The 24,719-nt window shown below is 57.8% G+C and overlaps 2 protein-coding genes across 5 annotated transcripts in view; both read left to right on the top strand.

Annotated features, from left to right (window-relative positions):
• The window catches only part of HSF1 (heat shock transcription factor 1), a 79,253-nt gene that overhangs the window by 46,825 nt on the left and 7,709 nt on the right, over positions 1 to 24,719 (top strand). For 3 of the 4 annotated variants that reach the window (XM_085533135.1, XM_085533136.1, XM_085533134.1), the window contains exons 5-11: positions 11,586 to 11,661; positions 13,044 to 13,105; positions 13,279 to 13,375; positions 13,697 to 13,833; positions 17,772 to 18,005; positions 22,173 to 22,278; positions 24,556 to 24,621. In XM_085533135.1, the coding sequence (XP_085389261.1) occupies positions 11,586 to 11,661; positions 13,044 to 13,105; positions 13,279 to 13,375; positions 13,697 to 13,833; positions 17,772 to 18,005; positions 22,173 to 22,278; positions 24,556 to 24,621 (778 nt within the window). The remainder of the gene's footprint in view (positions 1 to 11,585; positions 11,662 to 13,043; positions 13,106 to 13,278; positions 13,376 to 13,696; positions 13,834 to 17,771; positions 18,006 to 22,172; positions 22,279 to 24,555; positions 24,622 to 24,719) is intronic. The other variant, XM_085533137.1, reaches the window with a different exon arrangement.
• Positions 18,012 to 22,166, top strand: LOC146752027 (uncharacterized). The gene is made up of 2 exons (XM_085533144.1): positions 18,012 to 21,702; positions 21,791 to 22,166. The coding sequence occupies exon 1, from the start codon at positions 19,711 to 19,713 to the stop codon at positions 21,187 to 21,189; it is 1,479 nt and encodes a 492-aa protein (XP_085389270.1). The 5' UTR covers positions 18,012 to 19,710; the 3' UTR covers positions 21,190 to 21,702; positions 21,791 to 22,166.

Here is a 24,719-nt window from a genome sequence, read left to right as displayed (position 1 = left end):
GCTCAATGCAGCCCCAGTGATGATGGTGGGAGCTCAATGCAGCCCCAGTGATGATGGTGGGAGCTCAATGCAGCCCCAATGATGGTGGGAGCTCAATGCAGCCCCAATGATGGTGGGAGCTCAATGCAGCCCCAATGATGATGGTGGGAGCTCAATGCAGCCCCAATGATGATGGGAGCTCAATGCAGCCCCAATGATGGTGGGAGCTCAATGCAGCCCCAATGATGGTGGGAGCTCAATGCAGCCCCCATGATGATGGTGGGAGCTCAATGCAGCCCCAGTGATGGTGGTGGGAGCTCAATGCAGCCCCAATGATGATGGGAGCTCAATGCAGCCCAATGATGATGGTGGGAGCTCAATGCAGCCCCAATGATGGTGGTGGGAGCTCAATGCAGCCCCAATGATGATGGTGGGAGCTCAATGCAGCCCCAATGATGATGGTGGGAGCTCAATGCAGCCCCAGTGATGATGGTGGGAGCTCAATGCAGCCCCAATGATGATGGTGGGAGCTCAATGCAGCCCCAATGATGATGGTGGGAGCTCAATGCAGCCCCAATGATGATGGTGGGAGCTCAATGCAGCCCCAATGATGATGATGGGAGCTCAATGCAGCTTCAATGATGGTGGGAGCTCAATGCAGCCCCAATGATGGTGGTGGGAGCTCAATGCAGCCCCAATGATGGTGGTGGGAGCTCAATGCAGCCCCAATGATGGTGGGAGCTCAATGCAGCCCCAATGATGGTGGTGGGAGCTCAATGCAGCCCCAATGATGATGGGAGCTCAATGCAGCCCCAATGATGGTGGGAGCTCAATGCAGCCCCAATGATGGTGGGAGCTCAATGCAGCCCCAATGATGATGGTGGGAGCTCAATGCAGCCCCAATGATGATGGTGGGAGCTCAATGCAGCCCTAATGATGATGGTGGGAGCTCAATGCAGCCCCAATGATGGTGGTGGGAGCTCAATGCAGCCCCAATGATGATGGTGGGAGCTCAATGCAGCCCCAATGATGATGGTGGGAGCTCAATGCAGCCCCAGTGATGATGGTGGGAGCTCAATGCAGCCCCAATGATGGTGGGAGCTCAATGCAGCCCCAATGATGGTGGTGGGAGCTCAATGCAGCCCCAGTGATGATGGTGGTGGGAGCTCAATGCAGCCCCAGTGATGATGGTGGGAGCTCAATGCAGCCCCAATGATGGTGGGAGCTCAATGCAGCCCCAATGATGGTGGGAGCTCAATGCAGCCCCAATGATGATGGTGGGAGCTCAATGCAGCCCCAGTGATGATGGTGGGAGCTCAATGCAGCCCCAATGATGGTGGGAGCTCAATGCAGCCCCAATGATGATGGTGGGAGCTCAATGCAGCCCCAGTGATGATGGTGGGAGCTCAATGCAGCCCCAATGATGGTGGGAGCTCAATGCAGCCCCAATGATGATGGTGGGAGCTCAATGCAGCCCCAGTGATGATGGTGGGAGCTCAATGCAGCCCCAGTGATGATGGTGGGAGCTCAATGCAGCCCCAATGATGGTGGGAGCTCAATGCAGCCCCAATGATGGTGGGAGCTCAATGCAGCCCCAATGATGATGGTGGGAGCTCAATGCAGCCCCAATGATGATGGGAGCTCAATGCAGCCCCAATGATGGTGGGAGCTCAATGCAGCCCCAATGATGGTGGGAGCTCAATGCAGCCCCCATGATGATGGTGGGAGCTCAATGCAGCCCCAGTGATGGTGGTGGGAGCTCAATGCAGCCCCAATGATGATGGGAGCTCAATGCAGCCCAATGATGATGGTGGGAGCTCAATGCAGCCCCAATGATGGTGGTGGGAGCTCAATGCAGCCCCAATGATGATGGTGGGAGCTCAATGCAGCCCCAATGATGATGGTGGGAGCTCAATGCAGCCCCAGTGATGATGGTGGGAGCTCAATGCAGCCCCAATGATGATGGTGGGAGCTCAATGCAGCCCCAATGATGATGGTGGGAGCTCAATGCAGCCCCAATGATGATGGTGGGAGCTCAATGCAGCCCCAATGATGATGATGGGAGCTCAATGCAGCTTCAATGATGGTGGGAGCTCAATGCAGCCCCAATGATGGTGGTGGGAGCTCAATGCAGCCCCAATGATGGTGGTGGGAGCTCAATGCAGCCCCAATGATGGTGGGAGCTCAATGCAGCCCCAATGATGGTGGTGGGAGCTCAATGCAGCCCCAGTGATGATGGTGGTGGGAGCTCAATGCAGCCCCAGTGATGATGGTGGGAGCTCAATGCAGCCCCAATGATGGTGGGAGCTCAATGCAGCCCCAATGATGATGGTGGGAGCTCAATGCAGCCCCAATGATGATGGTGGGAGCTCAATGCAGCCCTAATGATGATGGTGGGAGCTCAATGCAGCCCCAATGATGGTGGTGGGAGCTCAATGCAGCCCCAATGATGATGGTGGGAGCTCAATGCAGCCCCAGTGATGATGGTGGGAGCTCAATGCAGCCCCAGTGATGATGGTGGGAGCTCAATGCAGCCCCAATGATGGTGGGAGCTCAATGCAGCCCCAATGATGGTGGGAGCTCAATGCAGCCCCAATGATGATGGGAGTGCAATGCAGCCCCAATGATGGTGGGAGCTCAATGCAGCCCCAATGATGGTGGTGGGAGCTCAATGCAGCCCCAGTGATGATGGTGGTGGGAGCTCAATGCAGCCCCAGTGATGATGGTGGGAGCTCAATGCAGCCCCAATGATGGTGGGAGCTCAATGCAGCCCCAATGATGGTGGGAGCTCAATGCAGCCCCAATGATGATGGTGGGAGCTCAATGCAGCCCCAGTGATGATGGTGGGAGCTCAATGCAGCCCCAATGATGGTGGGAGCTCAATGCAGCCCCAATGATGATGGTGGGAGCTCAATGCAGCCCCAATGATGGTGGTGGGAGCTCAATGCAGCCCCAATGATGGTGGTGGGAGCTCAATGCAGCCCCAGTGATGATGGTGGGAGCTCAATGCAGCCCCAATGATGGTGGTGGGAGCTCAATGCAGCCCCAATGATGGTGGGAGCTCAATGCAGCCCCAATGATGATGGTGGGAGCTCAATGCAGCCCCAGTGATGGTGGGAGCTCAATGCAGCCCCCATGATGATGGTGGGAGCTCAATGCAGCCCCAATGATGATGGTGGGAGCTCAATGCAGCCCCAATGATGATGGTGGGAGCTCAATGCAGCCCCAATGATGGTGGTGGGAGCTCAATGCAGCCCCAATGATGATGGTGGGAGCTCAATGCAGCCCCAATGATGGTGGGAGCTCAATGCAGCCCCAATGATGATGGTGGGAGCTCAATGCAGCCCCAGTGATGATGGTGGGAGCTCAATGCAGCCCCAATGATGGTGGGAGCTCAATGCAGCCCCAGTGATGATGGTGGGAGCTCAATGCAGCCCCAATGATGATGGGAGCTCAATGCAGCCCCAATGATGATGGTGGGAGCTCAATGCAGCCCCAATGATGATGGTGGGAGCTCAATGCAGCCCCAGTGATGGTGGGAGCTCAATGCAGCCCCCATGATGATGGTGGGAGCTCAATGCAGCCCCAATGATGATGGTGGGAGCTCAATGCAGCCCCAATGATGATGGTGGGAGCTCAATGCAGCCCCCATGATGATGGTGGGAGCTCAATGCAGCCCCAATGATGGTGGTGGGAGCTCAATGCAGCCCCAATGATGATGGTGGGAGCTCAATGCAGCCCCAATGATGGTGGGAGCTCAATGCAGCCCCAATGATGATGGTGGGAGCTCAATGCAGCCCCAGTGATGATGGTGGGAGCTCAATGCAGCCCCAATGATGGTGGGAGCTCAATGCAGCCCCAATGATGATGGTGGGAGCTCAGTGCAGCCCCCATAATGATGGGAGCTGGTGATGGGAGCACAGTGGAGCGCAGCCGTCTGCAACGCTGCCTCTTCTTTTTAATTGCAAATGATGGGATTGCAAAGAAAGAGCCATTGATGAAGGGCCGGCTGTGAAGCGGAGCTGCTGCCTCTCACCCACAGCAATGTTATCTGCAAGGGGAGCCGCAGCCGCCCTGCAATTAGTGCTGCTTTGCATGGGGTGTGCGGTGATAAATGAGCAGCGCTGCTGGGCCGGGCAGATAACGGGGATGGCCAATGGGGCTGCACATGGAATGGGGCTGTGGAGATAATTAATGGGGATAATGGGGCTGTGGAGATAATTGGGGCTGTGGAGATAATGGGGATAATGGGGCTGTGGAGATAAAGGTGCCCATTCACGGCTGGGGCTCTGGGTGGGGGTGGGAAGGGTCCATGGGGCAGGGGGTGACGGGGTTGTGGGTCACCAGCCCTGTTCCTATGTCCGTGGTGTCCCCCAGGTCACCAGCACTGTCCCTGTGTCACCTGCACTGTTCAGTGGCCATGTGTGTCCCCCAAGTCCCTGTTGCTGTCCCCATGTCCCCAGCACTGTGTTCTATGGCCGCGTGTCCCCCCTGTCCCCATCACTGTGCTGGGTCTGTGTGTCCCCCCATGTCCCCATCACTGTGCTGGGTCTGGGTGTCCCCCCTGTCCCCATCACTGTGCAGGGTCTGTGTGTCCCCCATGTCCCCATCACTGTGCTGGGTCTGGGTGCCCCCAGGTCACTGGTGTTGTCCCCATGTCCCCAGCACTGTGCTGTGGCCATATGTCCCCCAGGTCACTGATGTTGTCCCCCTGTCCCCAGCACTGTGTTCTATGGCCGTGTGTCCCCCCTGTCCCCATCACTGTGCTGTGTCTGTGTGTCCCCCCTGTCCCCATCACTGTGCTGGGTCTGTGTGTCCCCCCTGTCCCCATCACTGTGCTGGGTCTGGGTGCCCCCAGGTCACTGGTGTTGTCCCCATGTCCCCAGCACTGTGCTGTGGCCATATGTCCCCCAGGTCACTGATGTTGTCCCCCTGTCCCCAGCACTGTGTTCTATGGCCGTGTGTCCCCCATGTCCCCATCACTGTGCTGGGTCTGTGTGTCCCCCATGTCCCCATCACTGTGCTGGGTCTGGGTGTCCCCCATGTCCCCATCACTGTGCAAGGTCTGTGTGTCCCCCATGTCCCCATCACTGTGCTGGGTCTGGGTGTCCCCCATGTCCCCATCACTGTGCTGGGTCTGGGTGTCCCCCATGTCCCCATCACTGTGCTGGGTCTGGGTGTCCCCCATGTCCCCATCACTGTGCAAGGTCTGTGTGTCCCCCATGTCCCCATCACTGTGCTGGGTCTGGGTGTCCCCCATGTCCCCATCACTGTGCTGGGTCTGGGTGTCCCCCATGTCCCCATCACTGTGCTGGGTCTGGGTGTCCCCCATGTCCCCATCACTGTGCAAGGTCTGTGTGTCCCCCCTGTCCCCATCACTGTTCTGTGTCTGTGTGTCCCCCCTGTCCCCATCACTGTGCTGGGTCTGGGTGCCCCCAGGTCACTGGTGTTGTCCCCATGTCCCCAGCACTGTGCTGTGGCCCATATGTCCCCCAGGTCCCTGTTGCTGTCCCCCTGTCTCCATCACTGTGCTGGGTCTGTGTGTCCCCCAGCTCACTGGTGCTGTCCCCATGTCCCCAGCACTGTGTTCTATGGCCATGTGTCCCCCATGTCCCCAGCACTTTACTGTGACCATGTGTCCCCGTGTCCCCATCACTGTGCTGGGTCTGGGTGCCCCCATCCCTCTGGTGCTGTCCTGGTGTCACCAGCACCATCCCTGTGTCCCCAGCACTGTGTTGTGACCGTGTGTCCCCTATATCCACAGCACTGTGCTGGGTCTGGGTGCCCCCAGGTCACAGGTGTTGTCCCCATGTCCCCAGCTCCATCCCCGTGTCCCCATCACTGTTCTGTGTCTGTGTGTCCCCCATATCCCCAGCACTGTTCTGTGTCTGTGTGTCCCCCATATCCCCATCACTCTGCTGTGTCTGTGTGTCCCCATCTCTCTGCTGCTGTCCTGGTGTCCCCAGCACTGTCCCCCCTCAGAGCTGCTCTTTCAGCCCCGAGCTGCACATCAGCCCCATTCCCTGTGCTGTGCCCCCCTCCTGGCAGCCCCCCATCCCACCCCCCCTGACATCCCCCCATCCCACCCCTCCTGGCAGCCCACCATCCCACCCTCCCTGACATCCCCCCATCCCTCTCCTCCTTACATCCCCCCATCCCAACCCTCCTGACTGACATCCCCCCATCCCACCCCTCCTCACAGCCCCCCATCCCACCCCTCCTGACTGTCAGCCCCCCATCCCACCCCTCCTGACTGACATCCCCCCACCCCACCCCTCCTTACAGCACCCCATCCCACCCCTCCTCACAGCCCCCCATCTAACCCCCCTGATGCCCCCCCATCCCATCCCTCTTCACAGCCCCCCATCCCAACCCTCCTTACAGTCCTCCATCCCACCCCTCCTGTCTCACAGCCCCCCATCCCACCCCTTCTGACATCCCCCCATCCCACCCCCCTGACCGCCCCCCACCCCACCTCTCCTCACAGCCCCCATCCTACCCCTCCTGACCTCTCCCCATCCCACCCTCCTTACACCCCCCATCCCACCCTCCTGACAGCCCCCCATCCCACCCCTCCTGACTGACATCCCCCCATCCCACCCTCCTCACATCTCCCCATCCCACCCCCCTGACCGTCCCCCATCCCACCCCTCCTTACACTGCCCATCCCACCCCTCCTCACAGCCCCCATCCCACCCCTTCTGTCTGACAGCCCCCCATTCCAACCCTCCTGACCACCCCCATCCCACCCCTCCTCACATCTCCCCATCCCTCCTTACACCCCCCATACCACCCTCCTCACAGCCCCCCATCCCACCCCTCCTCACAGCCCCCCATCCCACCCCTCCTGTTTGACATCCCCCCATCCCACCCCTCCTTACAGCCCCCGATCCCACCCCTCCTTAACAGCCCCCCATTCCACCCTTCCTTACACCCCCCATCCCACCCTCCTCACATCCCCCCATCCCACCCCTCCTGACTGACATCCCCCCATCCCACCCCCCTGACCGCCCCCCACCCCACCTCTCTCCTCACAGCCCCCATCCTACCCCTCCTGACCTCTCCCCATCCCACCCCTCCTTACACCCCCCATCCCACCCTCTTGACATCCCCCCATCCCACCTTCCTCACAGCCCCCCATCCCACCCCTCCTTACAGCCCCCCATCCCACCTTCCTCACAGCCCCCCATCCCACCCCTCCTGTTTGACATCCCCCCATCCCACCCCTCCTTACAGCCCCCGATCCCACCCCTCCTTAACAGCCCCCCATTCCACCCTTCCTTACACCCCCCATCCCACCCTCCTCACATCCCCCCATCCCACCCCTCCTGACTGACAGCCCCCCATCCCACCCCTTCTGTCTGACAGCCCCCCATTCCAACCCTCCTGACCACCCCCCACCCCACCTCTCCTCACAGCCCCCCATCCCACCCCTCCTGTCTGACATCCCCCCATCCCACCCTCCTCACATCTCCCCATCCCACCCCTCCCGACAGCCCCCCATCCCACCCCTCCTCGCATCATCCCATCCCACCCTCCTCACATCCCCCATCCCACCCCTCCTCACAGCCCCCCATCCCACCCCTCCTGACACCCCCCATCCCACCCTCCTCACAGCCCCCCATCCCTCCCCTCCTGTCTGACATCCCCCCATCCCACTCCTCCTTACAGCCCCCGATCCCACCCTCCTCACATCTCCCCATCCCACCCTCCTGTCTGACATCCCCCCATCCCACCCTCCCATCTGACAGCCTCCCATCCCACCCCCCTGGCAGCCCCCCATCCCATCCCCCCTGACAGACAGCCCCTCATCCCAACCCTCCTGTACTGCCCCCCATCCCACCCCTCCTTACACCCCCCATCCCACCCTCCTCACATCCCCCCATCTCACCCCCCTGATGCCCCCCCATCCCATCCCTCCCAACATCCCCCCATCCCAACCCTCCTTACAGCCCCCCATCCCATCCCTCTTCACAGCCCCCCATCCCACCCCTCCTGTCTGACATCCCCCTGTCCCACCCCTCCTGACATCCCCCCATCCCACCCCTCCTGTCTGACAGCCCCCCATTCCAACCCTCCTGACCACCCCCCATTCCAACCCTCCTCACATCCCCCCATCCCACCCTCCTGTTCCCCCCTCGGTGCCGTTTAATTGCCCTGTGGATCTCAGTGCTCTGCAGAGCATGACGGATGGGGTTGTCGTTCCCAGCTGCTCCCCCTGCCCCTAATGATCCCTGCAGTGCCCGGTGCAGCGGTGCAGGTGTGCTCTGCTCGGCTCATTGCCCCGTGGCTGCCCGCAGTAATTGCTGCAGCTGTGCCCCACAGCCCCAGGCTGATCCCCAAAGCACCACGGGGGTCCTCAGTGCTTCAGAAAGGAAGCTCTGGGTCCGAGCCCCCCAACCCCCCATAGAATGGGTTTCTGATGGAGCACTGATGGGGTTATGAATGGTCCAGGATGGGGGGACCCCAAGGATATGGGTTTCAGTGGTTGTACAGCACTGATGGAGTCACTGAATGGCCTGGGTTGGGAGGGACCCCAAGGATATGGGTTTCTGATGGAGCACTGATGGGGTTATGAATGGCCTGGGCTGGGAGGGACCCCAAGGATATGGATGTCAATGGTTGTACTGCAGCACTGATGGGGTCAGTGAATGGCCTGGGCTGGGAGGGACCCCAAGGATATGGGTTTCAATGTTGTACTGCAGCACTGATGGGGTTATGAATGGCCCAGGATAGGGGGGACCCCAAGGATATGGGTTTCAATGGTTGTACAGCACTGATGGGGTCAGTGAATGGCCCAGGATGGGGGGACCCCAAGGATATGGGTTTCAGTGGTTGTACAGCACTGATGGAGTCACTGAATGGCCCAGACCAGGAAGGACCCCAAGGATATGGGTTTCAATGGTTGTACTGCGGCACTGATGGGGTTATGAATGGCACAGACCAGGAGGGACCCCAAGGATATGGGTTTCAATGGTTGTAGTGCAGCACTGATAGAGTCAGTGAATGGCCCAGGCTGGGGGGAACCTCAAGGATATGGATGTCAATGGTTGTACTGCAGCACTGATGGGGTCAGTGAATGGCCTGGGCTGGGAGGGACCCCAAGGATATGGGTTTCAATGTTGTACTGCACTGATGGGGTTATGAATGGCCCAGGATGGGGGGACCCCAAGGATATGGGTTTCAATGGTTGTAGTGCAGCACTGATGGGGTCATGAATGGCACAGACCAGGAGGGACCCCAAGGATATGGGTTTCAAATGGTCATACTGCAGCACTGATAGGGTCAGTGGATGGGCCCTTGGAAGCCCCTCTGCTCCAAACATCCCTGCTGGGAGCTGGGGCTGTGATGGGATCAGCCATGGGAGGAACCACGTTCCAGGATGGGGGGGAGGGTCTGATGGGATCCCAGAGGCACAGGGAGGTTTGGGTTGGAGGGACATGAAAGCTCACCCCATAGCGCTGCCCCACATGGAGGAGGGGGCTCAGGGGGGAGCCCATCGCTCCCTCCAGCTGCTGGAAGGACATTGGGGGGGAAAGCAGCAATGGGGTGAGACGGGACGATGGGGTGAGATGGGACGATGGGGTGAGACGGGACGATGGGGTGAGATGGGACGATGGGGTGAGATGGGACGATGGGGTGAGATGGGACGATGGGATGAGATGGGACAATGGGGTGAGATGGGACGATGGGGTGAGACGGGACGATGGGGTGAGATGGGACGATGGGGTGAGACGGGACGATGGGGTGAGATGGGACGATGGGGTGAGATGGGACGATGGGATGAGATGGGACAATGGGGTGAGATGGGACGATGGGGTGAGACGGGACGATGGGGTGAGATGGGACGATGGGGTGAGATGGGACGATGGGGTGAGATGGGACAGTGGGGTGAGATGGGATGATGGGGTGAGATGGGACGATGGGGTGAGATGGGACGATGGGGTGAGATGGGACGATGGGGTGAGATGGGACAATGGGGTGAGATGGGACGATGGGGTGAGATGGGACGATGGGGTGAGATGGGACGATGGGGTGAGATGGGACGATGGGGTGAGATGGGACGGCCTCATGTTGCACTTATGGGGGTCAGGTTGGGGACTAGGGAATGTTTCTTCCCCTAAAGAGCTGTGATCCATCAGTATGGGCTGCATTGGGGGGGGTGGAGGGGGTCACCATCCCTGCAGGTGCCCCACAACTGTGGGGATGTGGCACCTGGGGACAGGGCAGTGGGCATGTAGGGGTGGGGTGGGAGTGCACTGGGGGCCCTGGGGGTCTCTTCCAACCTTAATGAGTCCTTGGTTCTATTTAGGGTCGCAGTGGGGATGGGTTTGGGTTGGACTGGGTGATCTCAGGGATGTCTTCACACCTTAATGATTCTGTGGTTCTATTTAGGGTCACAGTGTGGTGAGGTTGGGCTGGGGGATCCTGGGGGTCTCTTCCAACCTTAATGGCTTTATGGTCCTATTTAGGGTTATGGTGAGGGTAGGTTGGGATTGGGCTTAGGGATCCCAGAGGTCTCTTCCAGCCTGAATGACTCTGTGGGTCTATGTAGTGTCATGATGGGATGGGTTGGGGTTGGGCTGGGAGTCTTGAAGATCTCTTCCAACCTTAACGACTCTATGAGTCTGTTTAGGGTTATGGTAGAGATGGGTTGGGGTTGGACTGGAGGATCTAAGAGGTCTCTTCCAACCTTAATGACTCTATGGGTCTGTTTAGGGTCGTGGTGGGGTTTAGGGTCATGATTGGTTGCATCAGAGTTGGACTGAGGATCTCGGAGGTCTCTTCCAACCTGAATGGGTCTATTCAGTGATGGGGTGGGGTGGGGTTGGGCTGGGTGATCCTGGGGGTCTCTTCCAACCTTAATGGCTTTATGGTTCTATTTAGGGTTATGGTGGGGGTAGGTTGGGGTTGGGCTTGGGGATCCCAGAGGTCTCTTCCAACCTGAATGACTTTGTGGGTCTGTGTAGTGTCATGATGGGATGGGTTGAGTTGGGTTGGGTTGGGAGTCTTGAAGATCTCTTCCAACCTTAACGACTCTATGAGTCTGTTTAGGGTTATGGTAGATGTGGGTTGGGGTTGGACTGGAGGATCTAAGAGGTCTCTTCCAACCTTAATGACTCTATGGATCTGTTTAGGATTATTGTAGGGGTGGGTTGATATTGGACTTGGGGATCTCAGATGTCACTTCCAACCTTAATGACTCTATGGGTCTGTTTAGGGTTATGGTAGGGGTGGGGATGGGCTGGGATTGAACTGGGGGATCTAGGAGGTCTCTTCCAACCTTAATGACTCTATGGTTCTGTTTAGGGTCGTGGTGTGTTGTGGTTGGGCTGGGGGATCTGGGAGGTCTCTTCCACCCTTCCTGACTCTGTGATTCTATCATTCAATGTCCCACGGGCCGGCTGCCCAAACAGCCCTGAGAACCTCCAGGGATGGGGCAAACCTGGCAGGGAATTGAGGCTCAGCCTTGAAACTGACGCAAGATTGGGGCAAAAAAGGCTGAAAACGGCCAACTTAGTTGCGGGGTCGGTGTCTGACAGCGGGGACAGAATTCACCCCGCTGTGCCCTGTTTGTTCTCAGCAGGTTTTTGCTTCCCTTGCAGTGAGAACGAGGCGCTGTGGAGGGAGGTGGCCAGCCTGAGGCAGAAGCACGCGCAGCAGCAGAAGGTGGTCAATAAGGTAAAGCACAAAGCGGAGATGGGGCAGGGGGGGGTCGGCAGCTGTGGTCCCATGCATGGGGGGGGGGGTGTCTCGAAATGCAGCGGGGGAGACTGGGCTGTGGGGCAGAGCTCAGCTGGGAGCCGGGTTCTGTTCACATGGAGCTCCCTGGGCTCCAGTTTGGGCCCAGTGCAACACCCAGCAGAGCCCGGCCCCCTCCTCTCACCCTTCAAAGACCCATCAGCGCAGCCCAGACCCCTCCCAGCCTTCTCTCCCTGAGCTGCACAGCCCTCAGCTCTCAGCCTGTCCCCACCAGGAGGGGCTCCAGGCCCCCCCCATCCCCACCCCCTCCGCTGGGCTCTCCCAGCAGTTCCCAGTCTGCCCTGAACTGGGAGCCCAGCACTGGACGCAGTGCTCCAGCAGTGCCCCCCAGGGCAGAGCAGAGGGGAGCAGCACCTCCTGCCCTGCTGGCTGCGCTATGTGCAATGCACCACAGGGTCCCGTTGGCCCTCTTGGCCACCAGGGCTCGTTTCTGCCTTGTGGTCAACCACTGGCCAACTGTTGGTCAACCGCTGGTCAACCATGAACCAACCATTGGTCAACCATTGGTCAACCATGGACCAACCATTGGTCAACCATGGACCAACCATTGGTCTATCATTGGTCAACCATTGGTCAATCATTTGTCAACCATTGGTCTACCATTGGTCAACCATTGGTCTACCGTTGGTCTACCATTGGTCAACCGTTGGTCTATCATTGGTCAACCAGTGCCCAAATATTGATCAACCACTGGTCTACCATTGGTCAACCATTGATCAACCATTGGTTTACCATTGGTCTACCATTGGTCAACCATTGGTTTACCATTGGTCTACCATTGGTCAACAATTGGTTTACCATTGGTCAACCATTGGTCTACCATTGGTCAACCAGTGCCCAAATATTGATCAACCACTGGTCAACCATTGGTCAATCACTGGGTCAACTGTTGCTCAACCACATCCCAACCACTGACCAACCATTGGTTGACCACCTCTCAACCACATCCCAACCACTGACCAACCATTGGTTGACCACCCCTCAACCTCTGTGCAGCCGTTGCCCACCAGGACCCGCAGGTCGTTCTGGCCGGGCTCCTTCCCAGCAGCTCAGCCCCATCCTGCTCTGCTCCACGCAGCCGTTCCTCCCCGGGCTCAGGACCCTGCACCTCCCATTCTGAAGCCCACCGGGCTCCTCCTCACCCAGCCCTCGCTGTGTCCGGGTCTGGCTGGATGGTGGCACGGCCTTGTGTGCTGGCAGCCCCTCTCCCACCTTCACATCACCCACAACTGTTTCCATCTGTGCCTTAACCCGACTCGCTCCGTGCGTCCCAACAGCTTCTCCTTTTCCTGTCCTCGCAGCTCATCCAGTTCTTGATTTCACTGGTGCAATCCAACCGCATCCTCGGCGTCAAGAGGAAGATGTAAGTCTGCATTTCTACCTCCTTTTCATCCCCCACATCTCATCTCCACCCCCACCCCATCACATCCCCCCATGGCCGTACCCCGGCAGTGCTGGTGCTGGTTCTGGTTCTGGTCATTGTGGTTGTGATCAGTGCATTGTGGTGACCCCGCGGTGTTTGTGCCTCTCTTGCAGCCCCCTGATGTTGAACGACAGCAGCTCAGCGCATTCCATGCCCAAATACAGCCGCCAATACTCCCTGGAGCACGTCCACGGCTCATCCCCATACGCAGTGAGTGGGCACTGGGGGGTGGATGGATCCCTATGGGGTTTCCTGTGGCTCCTCTTGGTGTGTATCTGCTCACGGATGCAGGGCAGTGCTCTGTGATAGTGGAGCTCATGGGACGGAGGTGGCAGCTGGGAGGGAACAGAAAAGGATGAACAGTTTTGTCCATCTGATCAATGCTTTGATGGGAGTTAGAAGTTGGGGTGCAGAGTGGGAGGGGAAAGCCTCAAGTTGTGTGTTCCATAAAGCCCAAGTGTTCCGGGCAGGGGTTGTGGTACTCGTGTTCCTTCCTGCTGCCGTGGAACCTCACTGCCCTTGTCGTTCCAGGCTTCTTCCCCAGCGTACAGCGGCTCCAACATCTACTCCCCGGATTCATCCACCAACTCGGGTCCCATCATCTCAGATGTGACGGAGCTGGCCCAGTCCAGCCCCTCGGCGTCTCCCAGCGGCAGCCTGGATGAGAGGTAGGTGGGCAGCTCGGAGCTCTCCTGGGGGTCACCTCTGTGGGCACCCTCACGTTCAGATGGAACTCTGCTTTGTGCCCCTCGTCCCCATTGCTGGGCACATCTCATCCCCATTGCTGGGCACATCTCATCCCCATTGCTGGGCACATCTCGTCCCCATTGCTGGACACATCTCATTCCCATTGCTGGGCACATCTCGTCCCCATTGCTGGACACATCGCATCCCCATTGCTGGGCACATCTCATCCCCATTGCTGGGCACATCTCGTCCCCATTGCTGGGCACATCTCATCCCCATTGCTGGGCACATCTCGTCCCCATTGCTGGACACATCTCGTCCCCATTGCTGGGCACATCTCGTCCCCATTGCTGGGCACACCTCATCCCCATTGCTGGGCACATCTCATCCCCATTGCTGGGCACATCTCATCCCCATTGCTGAGCACATCTCATCCCCATTGCTGGACACATCTCGTCCCCATTGCTGGGCACACCTCATCCCCATTGCTGGGCACATCTCATCCCCATTGCTGGGCACATCTCATCCCCATTGCTGGGCACATCTCATCCCCATTGCTGAGCACATCTCATTCCCATTGCTGGACACATCTCGTCCCCATTTCTGGGCACATCTCATTCCCATTGCTGGGCACATCTCATCCCCATTGCTGGGCACATCTCGTCCCCATTGCTGGACACATCTCGTCCCCATTGCTGGACACATCTCATCCCCATTGCTGGGCACATCTCGTCCCCATTGCTGGGCACATCTCGTCCCCATTGCTGGGCACATCTCATTCCCATTGTTGGGCACATCTCGTCCCCATTGCTGGACACATCTCGTCCCCATTGCTGGGCACATCTCATCCCCATTGCTGAGTACATCTCATCGCCATTGCTGGGCACATCTCATCCCCATTGCTGGGCACATCTCATCCCCATTGCTGGGCACATCTCGTCCCCATTGCTGGACACATCTCGTCCCCATTGCTGGGCACATCTCATTCCCATTGCTGGGCACATCTCATCCCCATTGCTGGGCACATCTCATCCCCATTGCTGGGCACATCTCATTCCCATTGCTGGGCACATCTCGTCCCCATTGCTGGGCACATCTCATCCCCATTGCTGGGCACATCTCATCCCCATTGCTGGGCACATCTCATCCCCATTGCTGGGCACATCTCGTCCCCATTGCTGAGCACATCTCATTCCCATTGCTGGACACATCTCGTCCCCATTTCTGGGCACATCTCATCCCCATTGCTGGGCACATCTCGTCCCCATTGCTGGGCACATCTCATCCCCATTGCTGGGCACATCTCATTCCCATTGCTGGGCACACCTCGTCCCCATTGCTGGGCACATCTCGTCCCCATTGCTGGGCACATCTCGTCCCCATTGCTGGGCACATCTCGTCCCCATTGCTGGGCACATCTCGTTCCCATTGCTGGGCACATCTCATTCCCATTGCTGGTTACATCTCGTCCCCATTGCTGGGCACATCTTCCCCCAACCCCTGTAGGGGTGGGGCTGGGGGGTCCCTCCAACCCAACCATGATGTGGTTCTGTGATCTTCCAGGACCCTTCCAACCCAACCATGATGTGGTTCTGTGATCTTCCAGGACCCTTCCAACCCAACTCATTCTTTGACTCTGTGTCTCCCTGGTCTCTAAGTTCCCTTCTATGGAACCCATTCCATGGTGCCATATTACAGCAGCTCCTTTTTTTTTGTGCTGACATCGCCAGAAGAAGAACAGAGGGACCTGGACCCTCGAGGAACCCACTTGTGCACTTCCAGCCCCATTGCTGGGATGGCCAAAGCCTCCCCCAGTGCCCCCAGTGCCCCACTCCCATCAAACCCAGGGGGCTGTTTGGCCCATCTTTCTTGATATCATTGTGGTCTCTTTTCTCCCTCCTCTTCAATAGGTTATTCTGCCATTGGTGCTTCCCCCAGGGCACTGAATCACCCACAGATGCCGTTTATAATCACCCATAGGTCCATTTATTATCACCCACAGATGCATTTATTATCACCCACAGATCCATTTATTGCCTTAATGCTCCCTGCCAGGAACACTCCCACTTAAATACAGGCCACGTCTTTGCTCAATGGGCCTTTTCATGCTCTTTTGTCATCGCTGTTTGTTCTGGTGGGGCTGGTTGAGCCTCTTCCACCCCCAAACCACTGAATTCCATCCTCGCAATAAGGGCTGACCAAAGGAGCCACCTTCCCTTCCCTTTGGTCAACCGCTGGTTAACTAGCAGTCAGCTGTTGGTCAGCTGTCAGTCAGCCATTGGTCAGCCATTGGTCAACTGTTGGTCAACCATTGGTTAACTATCAGTCAGCTGTTGGTCAGCTGTCAGTCAGCCATTGATCAGCCATTGGTCAACTGTTGGTCAACCATTGGTTAACTATCAGTCAGCTGTTGGTCATCCATCAGCCAGCCATTGATCAGCCATTGGTCAACCATTAGTTAACTATCAGTCAGCTGTTGGCCAACTGTCAGTCAACCATTGGTCAACCGTTGGTCAGCTGTCAGCCAAGTGATGATCAACCGTTGGTCAACCAATGGTCAACCGTCAGTCAACCAGTGATCAGCCATTGATTAACAGTCAGTCAACCATTGGTCAGCTGTTGGCCAGCTGTTGGTCAAACATTGGCCAATGGTTGGTCAAGCTGGTTAACTATCAGTCAGCTGTTGGTCAGCTGTCAGTCAGCCATTGATCAATTAATGTTCAGCCATTGGTCAGCTGTCAGTCAGCCATTGATCAGCCATTGGTCAACTGTTGGTCAACCACTGGTTAACTATCAGTCAGCTGTTGGTCAGCTGTCAGTCAGCCATTGATCAATTAATGTTCAGCCATTGGTCAGCTGTCAGTCAGCCATTGATCAGCCATTGGTCAACTGTTGGTCAACCACTGGTTAACTATCAGTCAGCTGTTGGTCAGCTGTCAGTCAGCCATTGGTCAGCCATTGGTCAACCATTAGTTAACTATCAGTCAGCTGTTGGTCAGCTGTCAGTCAGCCATTGATCAATTACTGTTCAACCATTGGTCAACTGTCAGTCAGCCATTGATCAGCCATTGGTCAACTGTTGGTCAACCACTGGTTAACTATCAGTCAGCTGTTGGTCAGCTGTCAGTCAACCGTTGGTCAACCATTGGTCAACTGTCAGTCAACCAGTGATCAGCCATTGGTTAACAGTCATTCAACCATTGGTCAGCTGTCAGTCAACTGATGGTCAGCCACTGATCAACCATTGGTCAACTGTCAGTTAACCATTGGTCAACCATCGGTCTGCTGTCAGTCAGCCATTGGTCAGTCATTGTTCAGCTGTCTGTCAACCATTGGTCAACCATCGGTCAGCTGTCAGTCAACCATTGGTCAGTCATTGGTCAGCTGTCAGTTAACCATTGGTCAACCATCGGTCAGCTGTCAGTCAACCATTGGTCAGTCATTGGTCAGCTGTCAGTTAACCATTGATCAGTCATTGGTCAGCTGTCAGTCAGCCATTGGTCAACCATTGGTCATCTGTCAGTCAACCATTGGTCAGTCATTGTTCAGCTGTCTGTCAACCACTGGTCAACCATTGGTCAGCTGTCGGTCAACCACTGGTCAGTCATTGGTCAGCTGTCGGTCAACTACTGGTTGACTGTTGGTCAATGATTGGCTGTTTGTCAGCCATTGGTCAAGTGTTGGCCGACTGTTGTCCAACCAGGACAGCCAGCAGTGGGAGTGCAGGGGGAGCTGCACCAAATGGGAGATACGGGATCAGAGCTGGGGAAGAAGCATTTGGGGACACTTCCAACCTCACCTTTGTGGCTGACTCGAGGTTTTACACGTGAGAGCACAGGATTCCTGCCCTGTTGTGTGGAAGCACAACCAGAAACCACGCGTGCGAGGTGCTCACCCTCCTCCTCCTCCTTCCCCCCAGGAGCAGCCCCGTGGTCCGCATCAAAGAGGAGCCCCCCAGCCCCTCCCGCAGCCCCAAGGTAGAGGAGGCCAGCCCAGGGAACCCCCCCGCTGTCGAAACCCCTCTGTCTCCCTCCACCTTCATCGACTCCATCCTGCAGGAGAACGAGCCCAGCACCACGACCGCCACGGCCGGCAACAGCACCACGCAGCCTCAGCCCCAGGAAAAGTGCCTCAGCGTTGCCTGCCTCGACAAGTAAGTGCTGCCGCCCCGCGGCCCCGCGGCGCTCGGATGCTGAGCTGCTCTGGGAGCTGCTGTCGTTGGTGTGAAGGTGGATGTGTGGTACGATGGTGGAATCAGAAAGTTGGGGGGGTTGGAAGGGACCTTGATGGTGGTGGAGACATGGGGTGGTTGGGTTGGAAGGGACCTTGAAGGTGGTAGAGACATGGGGTGGTTGGGTTGGAAGGGACGTTGAGGGTGGTAGAGCCATGGGATGGTAGGGTTGGAAGGGACCTTGAAGGTGGTAGAGACATGGGATGGTTGGGTTGGAAGGGATTGAAGACTGTAGAGTCATGGGTTGGTTGGGTTGGAAGGGACCTTGAAGGTGGTAGAGCCATGGGATGGTTGGGTTGGAAGGGACCTTGAAGACTGTAGAGTCATGGGATGGTTGGGTTGGAAGGGACTCTGAAGACTGTAGAGCCATGGGATGGTTGGGTTGGAAGGGACTCTGAAGACTGTAGAGTCATGGGATGGTAGGGTTGGAAGGGACATTGAAGGTGGTAGAGCAATGGGATGGTTGGATGGGACCTTGAAAGTGGTATAGCCATGGGGTGGTTGGGTTGGAAGGGACCTTGAAGGTTGTAGAGCAATGGGATGGTTGGATGGGACCTTAAATGTGGTAGAGTCATGGGATGGTTGGGTTGGAAGGGACCTTGGAGGTGGTAGAGTCATGGGATGGTTGGAAGGGACATTGAAGGTGGTAGAGCCATGGGATGGTTGGGTTGGAAGGGACCTTGAAGGTGGTAGAGACATGGGATGGTTGGGTTGGATGGGACATTGAAGATGGTAGAGCCATGGGATGGTTGGGTTGGATGGGACATTGAAGGTGGTGGAGACATGGGATGGTTGGGTTGGAAGAGATTGAAGATGGTAGAGCCATGGGATAGTTGGGTTGGAAGGGACATTGAAGGTGGTAGAGCCATGGGATGGTTGGGTTGGATGGGACATTGAAGATGGTAAAGCAATGGGATGGTTGGGTTGGATGGGACATTGAAGGTGGTAGAGCCATGGGATGGTTGGGTTGGAAGGGTCCTTAAAGATCATAGAGCCACTAAATGAATGGTTGGGTTGGAAAGGTCCTTACAGATCACAGAAGTACTGAGTGGTTTTGTTGGAAGGGTCCTTAAAGGTCATAGAGCCACTAAATGAATGGTTGGGTTGGAAGGGTCCTTACAGATCACAGAAGCACCGAGTGGTTGGGTTGGAAGGGGCCTTAAGTTTCATAGAGCCACTAAATGGATGGTTGGGTTGGAAGGGTCCTTACAGATCACAGAAGCACCGAGTGGTTGCATTGGAAGGGACCAAAGAACTCAGCCCAGACCCCCCGTGTCCCCCCCCAAAGGGCCGTGCCCACATTCCTGCCCGCCCCCCCTGCCCTGGGCCGCAGTAATATGGAGTAATATGGAGGTGTTGGCTGATGTCGGCCGCTTTGTGTGTTGACCCCGGGGCACCGACAATACTGACCCTATTATCAGTGCTGGAGCACACATCCCTCCTATTATTGGTTATTAAGGGGGGATGAGCCCCCCCGGGGTGGGATTAAACCCCCCCAGGTGGGTGATGGGGCCCCGGGTGGAATCAGACCCACAGAGCAGCCTTTGTTCCAGGGAAGGAGCTGGAACCAAAGGCAGCTCTGAGTGCAGGGGGGGAATGTCGGCCTGGAAACGGCCCAGGAGCCGCTATGGGACTCCTGTGTGTCCGTGTGTCCTTGTGTCCGTGTGTCCATGTGTCCGTGTGTCCATGTGTCCGTGTGTCCGTGTGTCCATGTGTCCGTGTGTCCATGTGTCCGTGTGTCCATGTGTCCGTGTGTCCATGCAGTGCAGGACTGTGTCCGTGTAGTGCAGGGCTGTGTCCGTGTGTCCCTGTGTCCGTGTGTCCATGCAGTGCAGGGCTGTGTCCATGTGTCCGTGTGTCCATGTGTCCGTGTGTCCATGCAGTGCAGGGCTGTATCCGTGTGTCCGTGTGTCCATGCAGTGCAGGGCTGTATCCGTGTGTCCGTGTGTCCATGAAGTGCAGGGCTGTGTCCGTGTGTCCCTGTGTCCGTGTGTCCATGTGTCCCTGTGTCCATGTGTCCATGCAGTGCAGGAATGTGTCCGTGTGTCCATGTGTCCGTGTGTCCATGTGTCCATGCAGTGCAGGGATGTGTCTGTGTGTCCGTATGTCCGTGTGTCCATGCAGTGCAGGGCTGTGTCTGTGTGTCCCTGTGTCTATGTGTCCCTGTGTCCATGTGTCCATGCATTGCAGGGCTGTGTCCATGTGTCTCTGTGTCCCTGTGTCCGTGTGTCCATGCAGTGCAGGGCTGTGTCCGTGTGTCCCTGTGTCCGTGTGTCCATGCAGTGCAGGGCTGTGTCTGTGTGTCCCTGTGTCCATGTGTCCATGTGTCCATGGGTCCATGTGTCCGTGTGTCCCTGTGTCCATGTGTCCGTGCAGTGCAGGGCTGTGTCTGTGTGTCCCTGTGTCCATGTGTCCATGCAGTGCAGGGCTGTGTCTGTGTGTCCCTATGTCCATGTGTCCATGCAGTGCAGGGCTGTGTCTGTGTGTCCCTGTGTCCATGTGTCCATGCAGTGCAGGGCTGTGTCTGTGTGTCCCTATGTCCATGTGTCCATGCAGTGCAGGGCTGTGTCTGTGTGTCCCTGTGTCCATGTGTCCATGCAGTGCAGGGCTGTGTCTGTGTGTCCCTATGTCCATGTGTCCATGCAGTGCAGGGCTGTGTCTGTGTGTCCCTGTGTCCATGTGTCCATGCAGTGCAGGGCTGTGTCCGTGTGTCCCTGTGTCCATGTGTCCGTGCAGTGCAGGGCTGTGTCTGTGTGTCCCTGTGTCCATGTGTCCATGCAGTGCAGGGCTGTGTCTGTGTGTCCCTATGTCCATGTGTCCATGCAGTGCAGGGCTGTGTCTGTGTGTCCCTATGTCCATGTGTCCATGCAGTGCAGGGCTGTGTCTCTGTGTCCCTGTGTCCATGTGTCCGTGCAGTGCAGGGCTGTGTCTGTGTGTCCCTGTGTCCATGTGTCCATGCAGTGCAGGGCTGTGTCTGTGTGTCCGTGTGTCCGTGTGTCCATGCAGTGCAGGGATGTGTCCATGTGTCCCTGTGTCCGTGTGTCCATGGGATGATTCCATTGGGAGCCTCCTTAAGGATCATGAAGACATGGAACGCATGGTTTGAAAGGGTCCTTAAAGGTCATAGAGGCATGGGAATGGTATAGGTTGGTTGAATGACAGGATGGTTGGGTTGGAAGGGTCCTTAAAGATCATGGAGACCTGGAATGCATGGGTTGGAAGAGTCCTTGAAGAATGTAGAACCGTGGAATGGTTGAGTTGGAAGGGTAATTAAATGTCATAGAGATGTGGTATGATTGGGTTGGAAGGGTCCTCAAAGGTCATGGAGACATGGAATGGTTGGGAAGTGTCCTTAAAGATCATAGAGCTACAGAATGGGTCGAGTTGGAAAGGGCCCTGCAAGATCATAGAACCACAATATGGGTTGAGTTGGAAGGGAGCTTAAAGATCTCAGAGCCATGGAATAGTTGTGAGGAAGGGTCCTTACAGATCACGGAGACATAGGATGGTTAGGATGGAAGGGTCCTTGTAGATCACAGAGCCATTGATTGGGTTTGGTTGGAAGGGTCCTTAAAGATCACAGAGCCATAGAATGGTTGGGTTGGAAGGGTCCTTAAAGGTCACAGTGCCATTGATTGGGTTGGGTTGGAAGGGTCCTTGTAGATCACAGAGCCATTGATTGGGTTGGGTTGGAAGGGTCCTTAAAGGTCTCAGAGCCATGGAATAGTTGTGAGGAAGGGTCCTTACAGATCACAGAGCCATGGGATGGTTGGGTTGGAAGGGTCCTTAAAGATCACAGAGCCATGGGGTGGTTGGGTTGGAAGGGTCCTTACAGATCACAGAGCCATTGATTGTGTTGGGTTGGAAGGGTCCTTAAAGGTCACAGTGCCATGGGGTGGTTGGGTTGGAAGGGTCCTTACAGATCACAGAGCCATGGGATGGTTGGGTTGGAAGGGTCCTTACAGATCACAGAGCCATTGATTGTGTTGGGTTGGAGCTCCCTACCTGCTGAGTGTCCGAGTGCAGCAGATCCTGGTGCCGTGTTGATGTCCCCTCTGTCCCCCCCCCCTTTCTCCCCCCCACGCACAGGAACGAGCTCAACGACCACCTGGACACCATTGACTCCAACCTGGACAACCTGCAGACCATGCTGACCACGCACGGCTTCAGCGTGGACACGAGCGCGCTGCTGGACGTGAGTGCACACACACACACACACACACACACACACACACACACACACCCCCCAGCCCTCCAAACAACCCCCCCAAGCCCCTCAAACCACCCCCCACCCAAAGCCTTGGCCCCCCCAGCCCCCCCCAGCTCCTTTCTGCAGCTCTTCAGCCCTCCCTACAACCCCCCAACCCCCCCCCAGCCCCTCAGCTCCATCCCCAAACCACCCCCCACCCAAAACCTTGCCCCCCCAACCCCAATACAGCTCCTTTCTGCAGCTCTTCAGCCCTCCCCACAACCCCCGGCCCTCCCAACAACCCCCCCAAACCCCCCCAGCCCCTCAGCTCCATCCCCAAACCACCCCGCACCCAAAACCTTGTCCCCCCGCAGCCCCCCCCAGCTCCTTCCTGCAACTCTTCAACCCTCCCAACAACACCCCCAAGCCCCCCAACCCAACCCCAGCCCCTCAGCACCATCCCCAAGCCACCCCCCACCCAAAACCTTGCCCCCCCCAACCCCAATACAGCTCCTTCCTGCAGCTCTTCAGCCCTCCCCACAACCCCCCAACCCACCCCCAGCCCCTCAGCACCATCCCCAAACCACCCCCCACCCAAAGCGTTGCCCCCCCCAGCCCCATCATGGCTCCTCTCTGCAGCTCTTCAGCCCTCACCACAACCCCCAGCCCTCCCAACAACCCCCCCCAACCCCCCAAACCACCCCCCACCCAACACCTTGTCACCCCCCCAGCCCCCCCCCAGCTCCTTCCTGCAGCTCTTCAGCCCTCCCCACAACCCCCAGCCCTCCATACAACCCCCCCAAGCCCCCCCCAGCCCCTCAGCTTCATCCCCAAACCACCCCCCACCCAAAACATTGCCCCCCCAACCCCAATACAGCTCCTCTCTGCAGGTCTTCAGCCCTCCCCACAACCCCCAGCCCTCCCTACAACCCCCCAAACCCCCCAACCCCCCCCCCAGGCCCTCAGCTCCATCCCCAAACCACCCCCCACCCAAAACCTTGCCCCCCCAACCCCAATACAGCTCCTTCCTGCAGCTCTTCAGCCCTCCCCACAACCCCCAGCCCTCCCTACAACCCCCCCAAGTACCCTAAGCCACCCCCCACCCAAAACCTTGTCCCCCCGCAGCCCCCCCCAGCTCCTTCCTGCAACTCTTCAACCCTCCCAACAACACCCCCAAGCCCCCCAACCCCCCCCAGCCCCTCAGCACCATCCCCAAGCCACCCCCCACCCAAAACCTTGCCCCCCCCAGCCCCATCACAGCTCCTTCCTGCAGCTCTTCAGCCCTCCCCACAACCCCCCAACCCACCCCCAGCCCCTCAGCTCCATCCCCAAACCACCCCCCACCCAAAGCCTTGCCCCCCCAGCCCCAACACGGCTCCTTCCTGCAGCTCTTCAGCCCTTCCCACAACCCCCAGCCCTCCAAACCCCCCAACCCAACCCCAGCCCCTCAGCTCCATCCCCAAACCACCCCCCACCCAAAACCTTGCCCCCCCCAACCCCAATACAGCTCCTTCCTGCAGCTCTTCAGCCCTCCCCACAACCCCCAGCCCTCCCAACAACCCCCCCAAGCCCCCCCCAGCCCCTCAGCTTCATCCCCAAACCACCCCCCACCCAAAGCCTTGCCCCCCCCAGCCCCCCCCAGCTCCTTCCTGCAGCTCTTCAGCCCTCCCCACAACCCCCAGCCCTCCCTACAACCCCCCCAAGCCCCCCCAGCCCCTCAGCACCATCCCCAAACCACCCCCCACCCAAAACCTTGTCCCCCTCCAACCCCAATACAGCTCCTTTCTGCAGCTCTTCAGCCCTCCCCACAACCCCCAGCCCTCCCTACAACCCCCCCAACCTCCCCCAGCCCCTCAGCACCATCCCCAAGCCACCCCCCACCCAAAACCTTGTCCCCCCGTAGCCCCCCCCAGCTCCTTCCTGCAGCTCTTCAGCCCTCCCTACAACCCCCCCAACCCCCCCCAGCCCCTCAACACCATCCCCAAACCACCCCCCACCCAAAACCTTGTCCCCCCCCAACCCCAATACAGCTCCTTCCTGCAGCTCTTCAGTCCTCCCCACAACCCCCAGCCCTCCCTACAACCCCCCCAAGTCCCCCAAACCACCCCCCACCCAAAACCTTGTCCCCCCGCAGCCCCCCCCAGCTCCTTCCTGCAACTCTTCAACCTTCCCAACAACACCCCCAAGCCCCCCAACCCCCCCCCAGCCCCTCAGCTCCATCCCCAAACCACCCCCCACCCAAAGCCTTGCCCTCCCCAGCCCCAACACGGCTCCTTCCTGCAGCTCTTCAGCCCTTCGATGACAGTTACGGACATGAACCTCCCAGACCTGGACAGCAGCTTGGCCAGCGTGAGTTACTGCAATGCATTGGGGGACCATTGCAGCGCCTGCAGGCAGGGATGCATGCAGGAAACTGCTCACAGGGCTCTGAGGAATGGGAAGGAACA

Source organism: Coturnix japonica, unplaced genomic scaffold (assembly GCF_054131305.1).
Source record: "Coturnix japonica strain WE unplaced genomic scaffold, WE-NBRP24 Scf054, whole genome shotgun sequence".
Classification (NCBI taxonomy): Eukaryota; Metazoa; Chordata; class Aves; order Galliformes; family Phasianidae; genus Coturnix; species Coturnix japonica.
The sequence above is the reverse complement of the archived record's forward strand: the minus strand, read 5'-3'. Positions and strand labels throughout refer to the sequence as shown.

Excerpts from the sequence above, each read along its gene's own strand:
- LOC146752027 (XM_085533144.1), top strand. The coding sequence starts at position 19,711 with ATGGGACTCCTGTGTGTCCGTGTGTCCTTGTGTCCGTGTGTCCATGTG.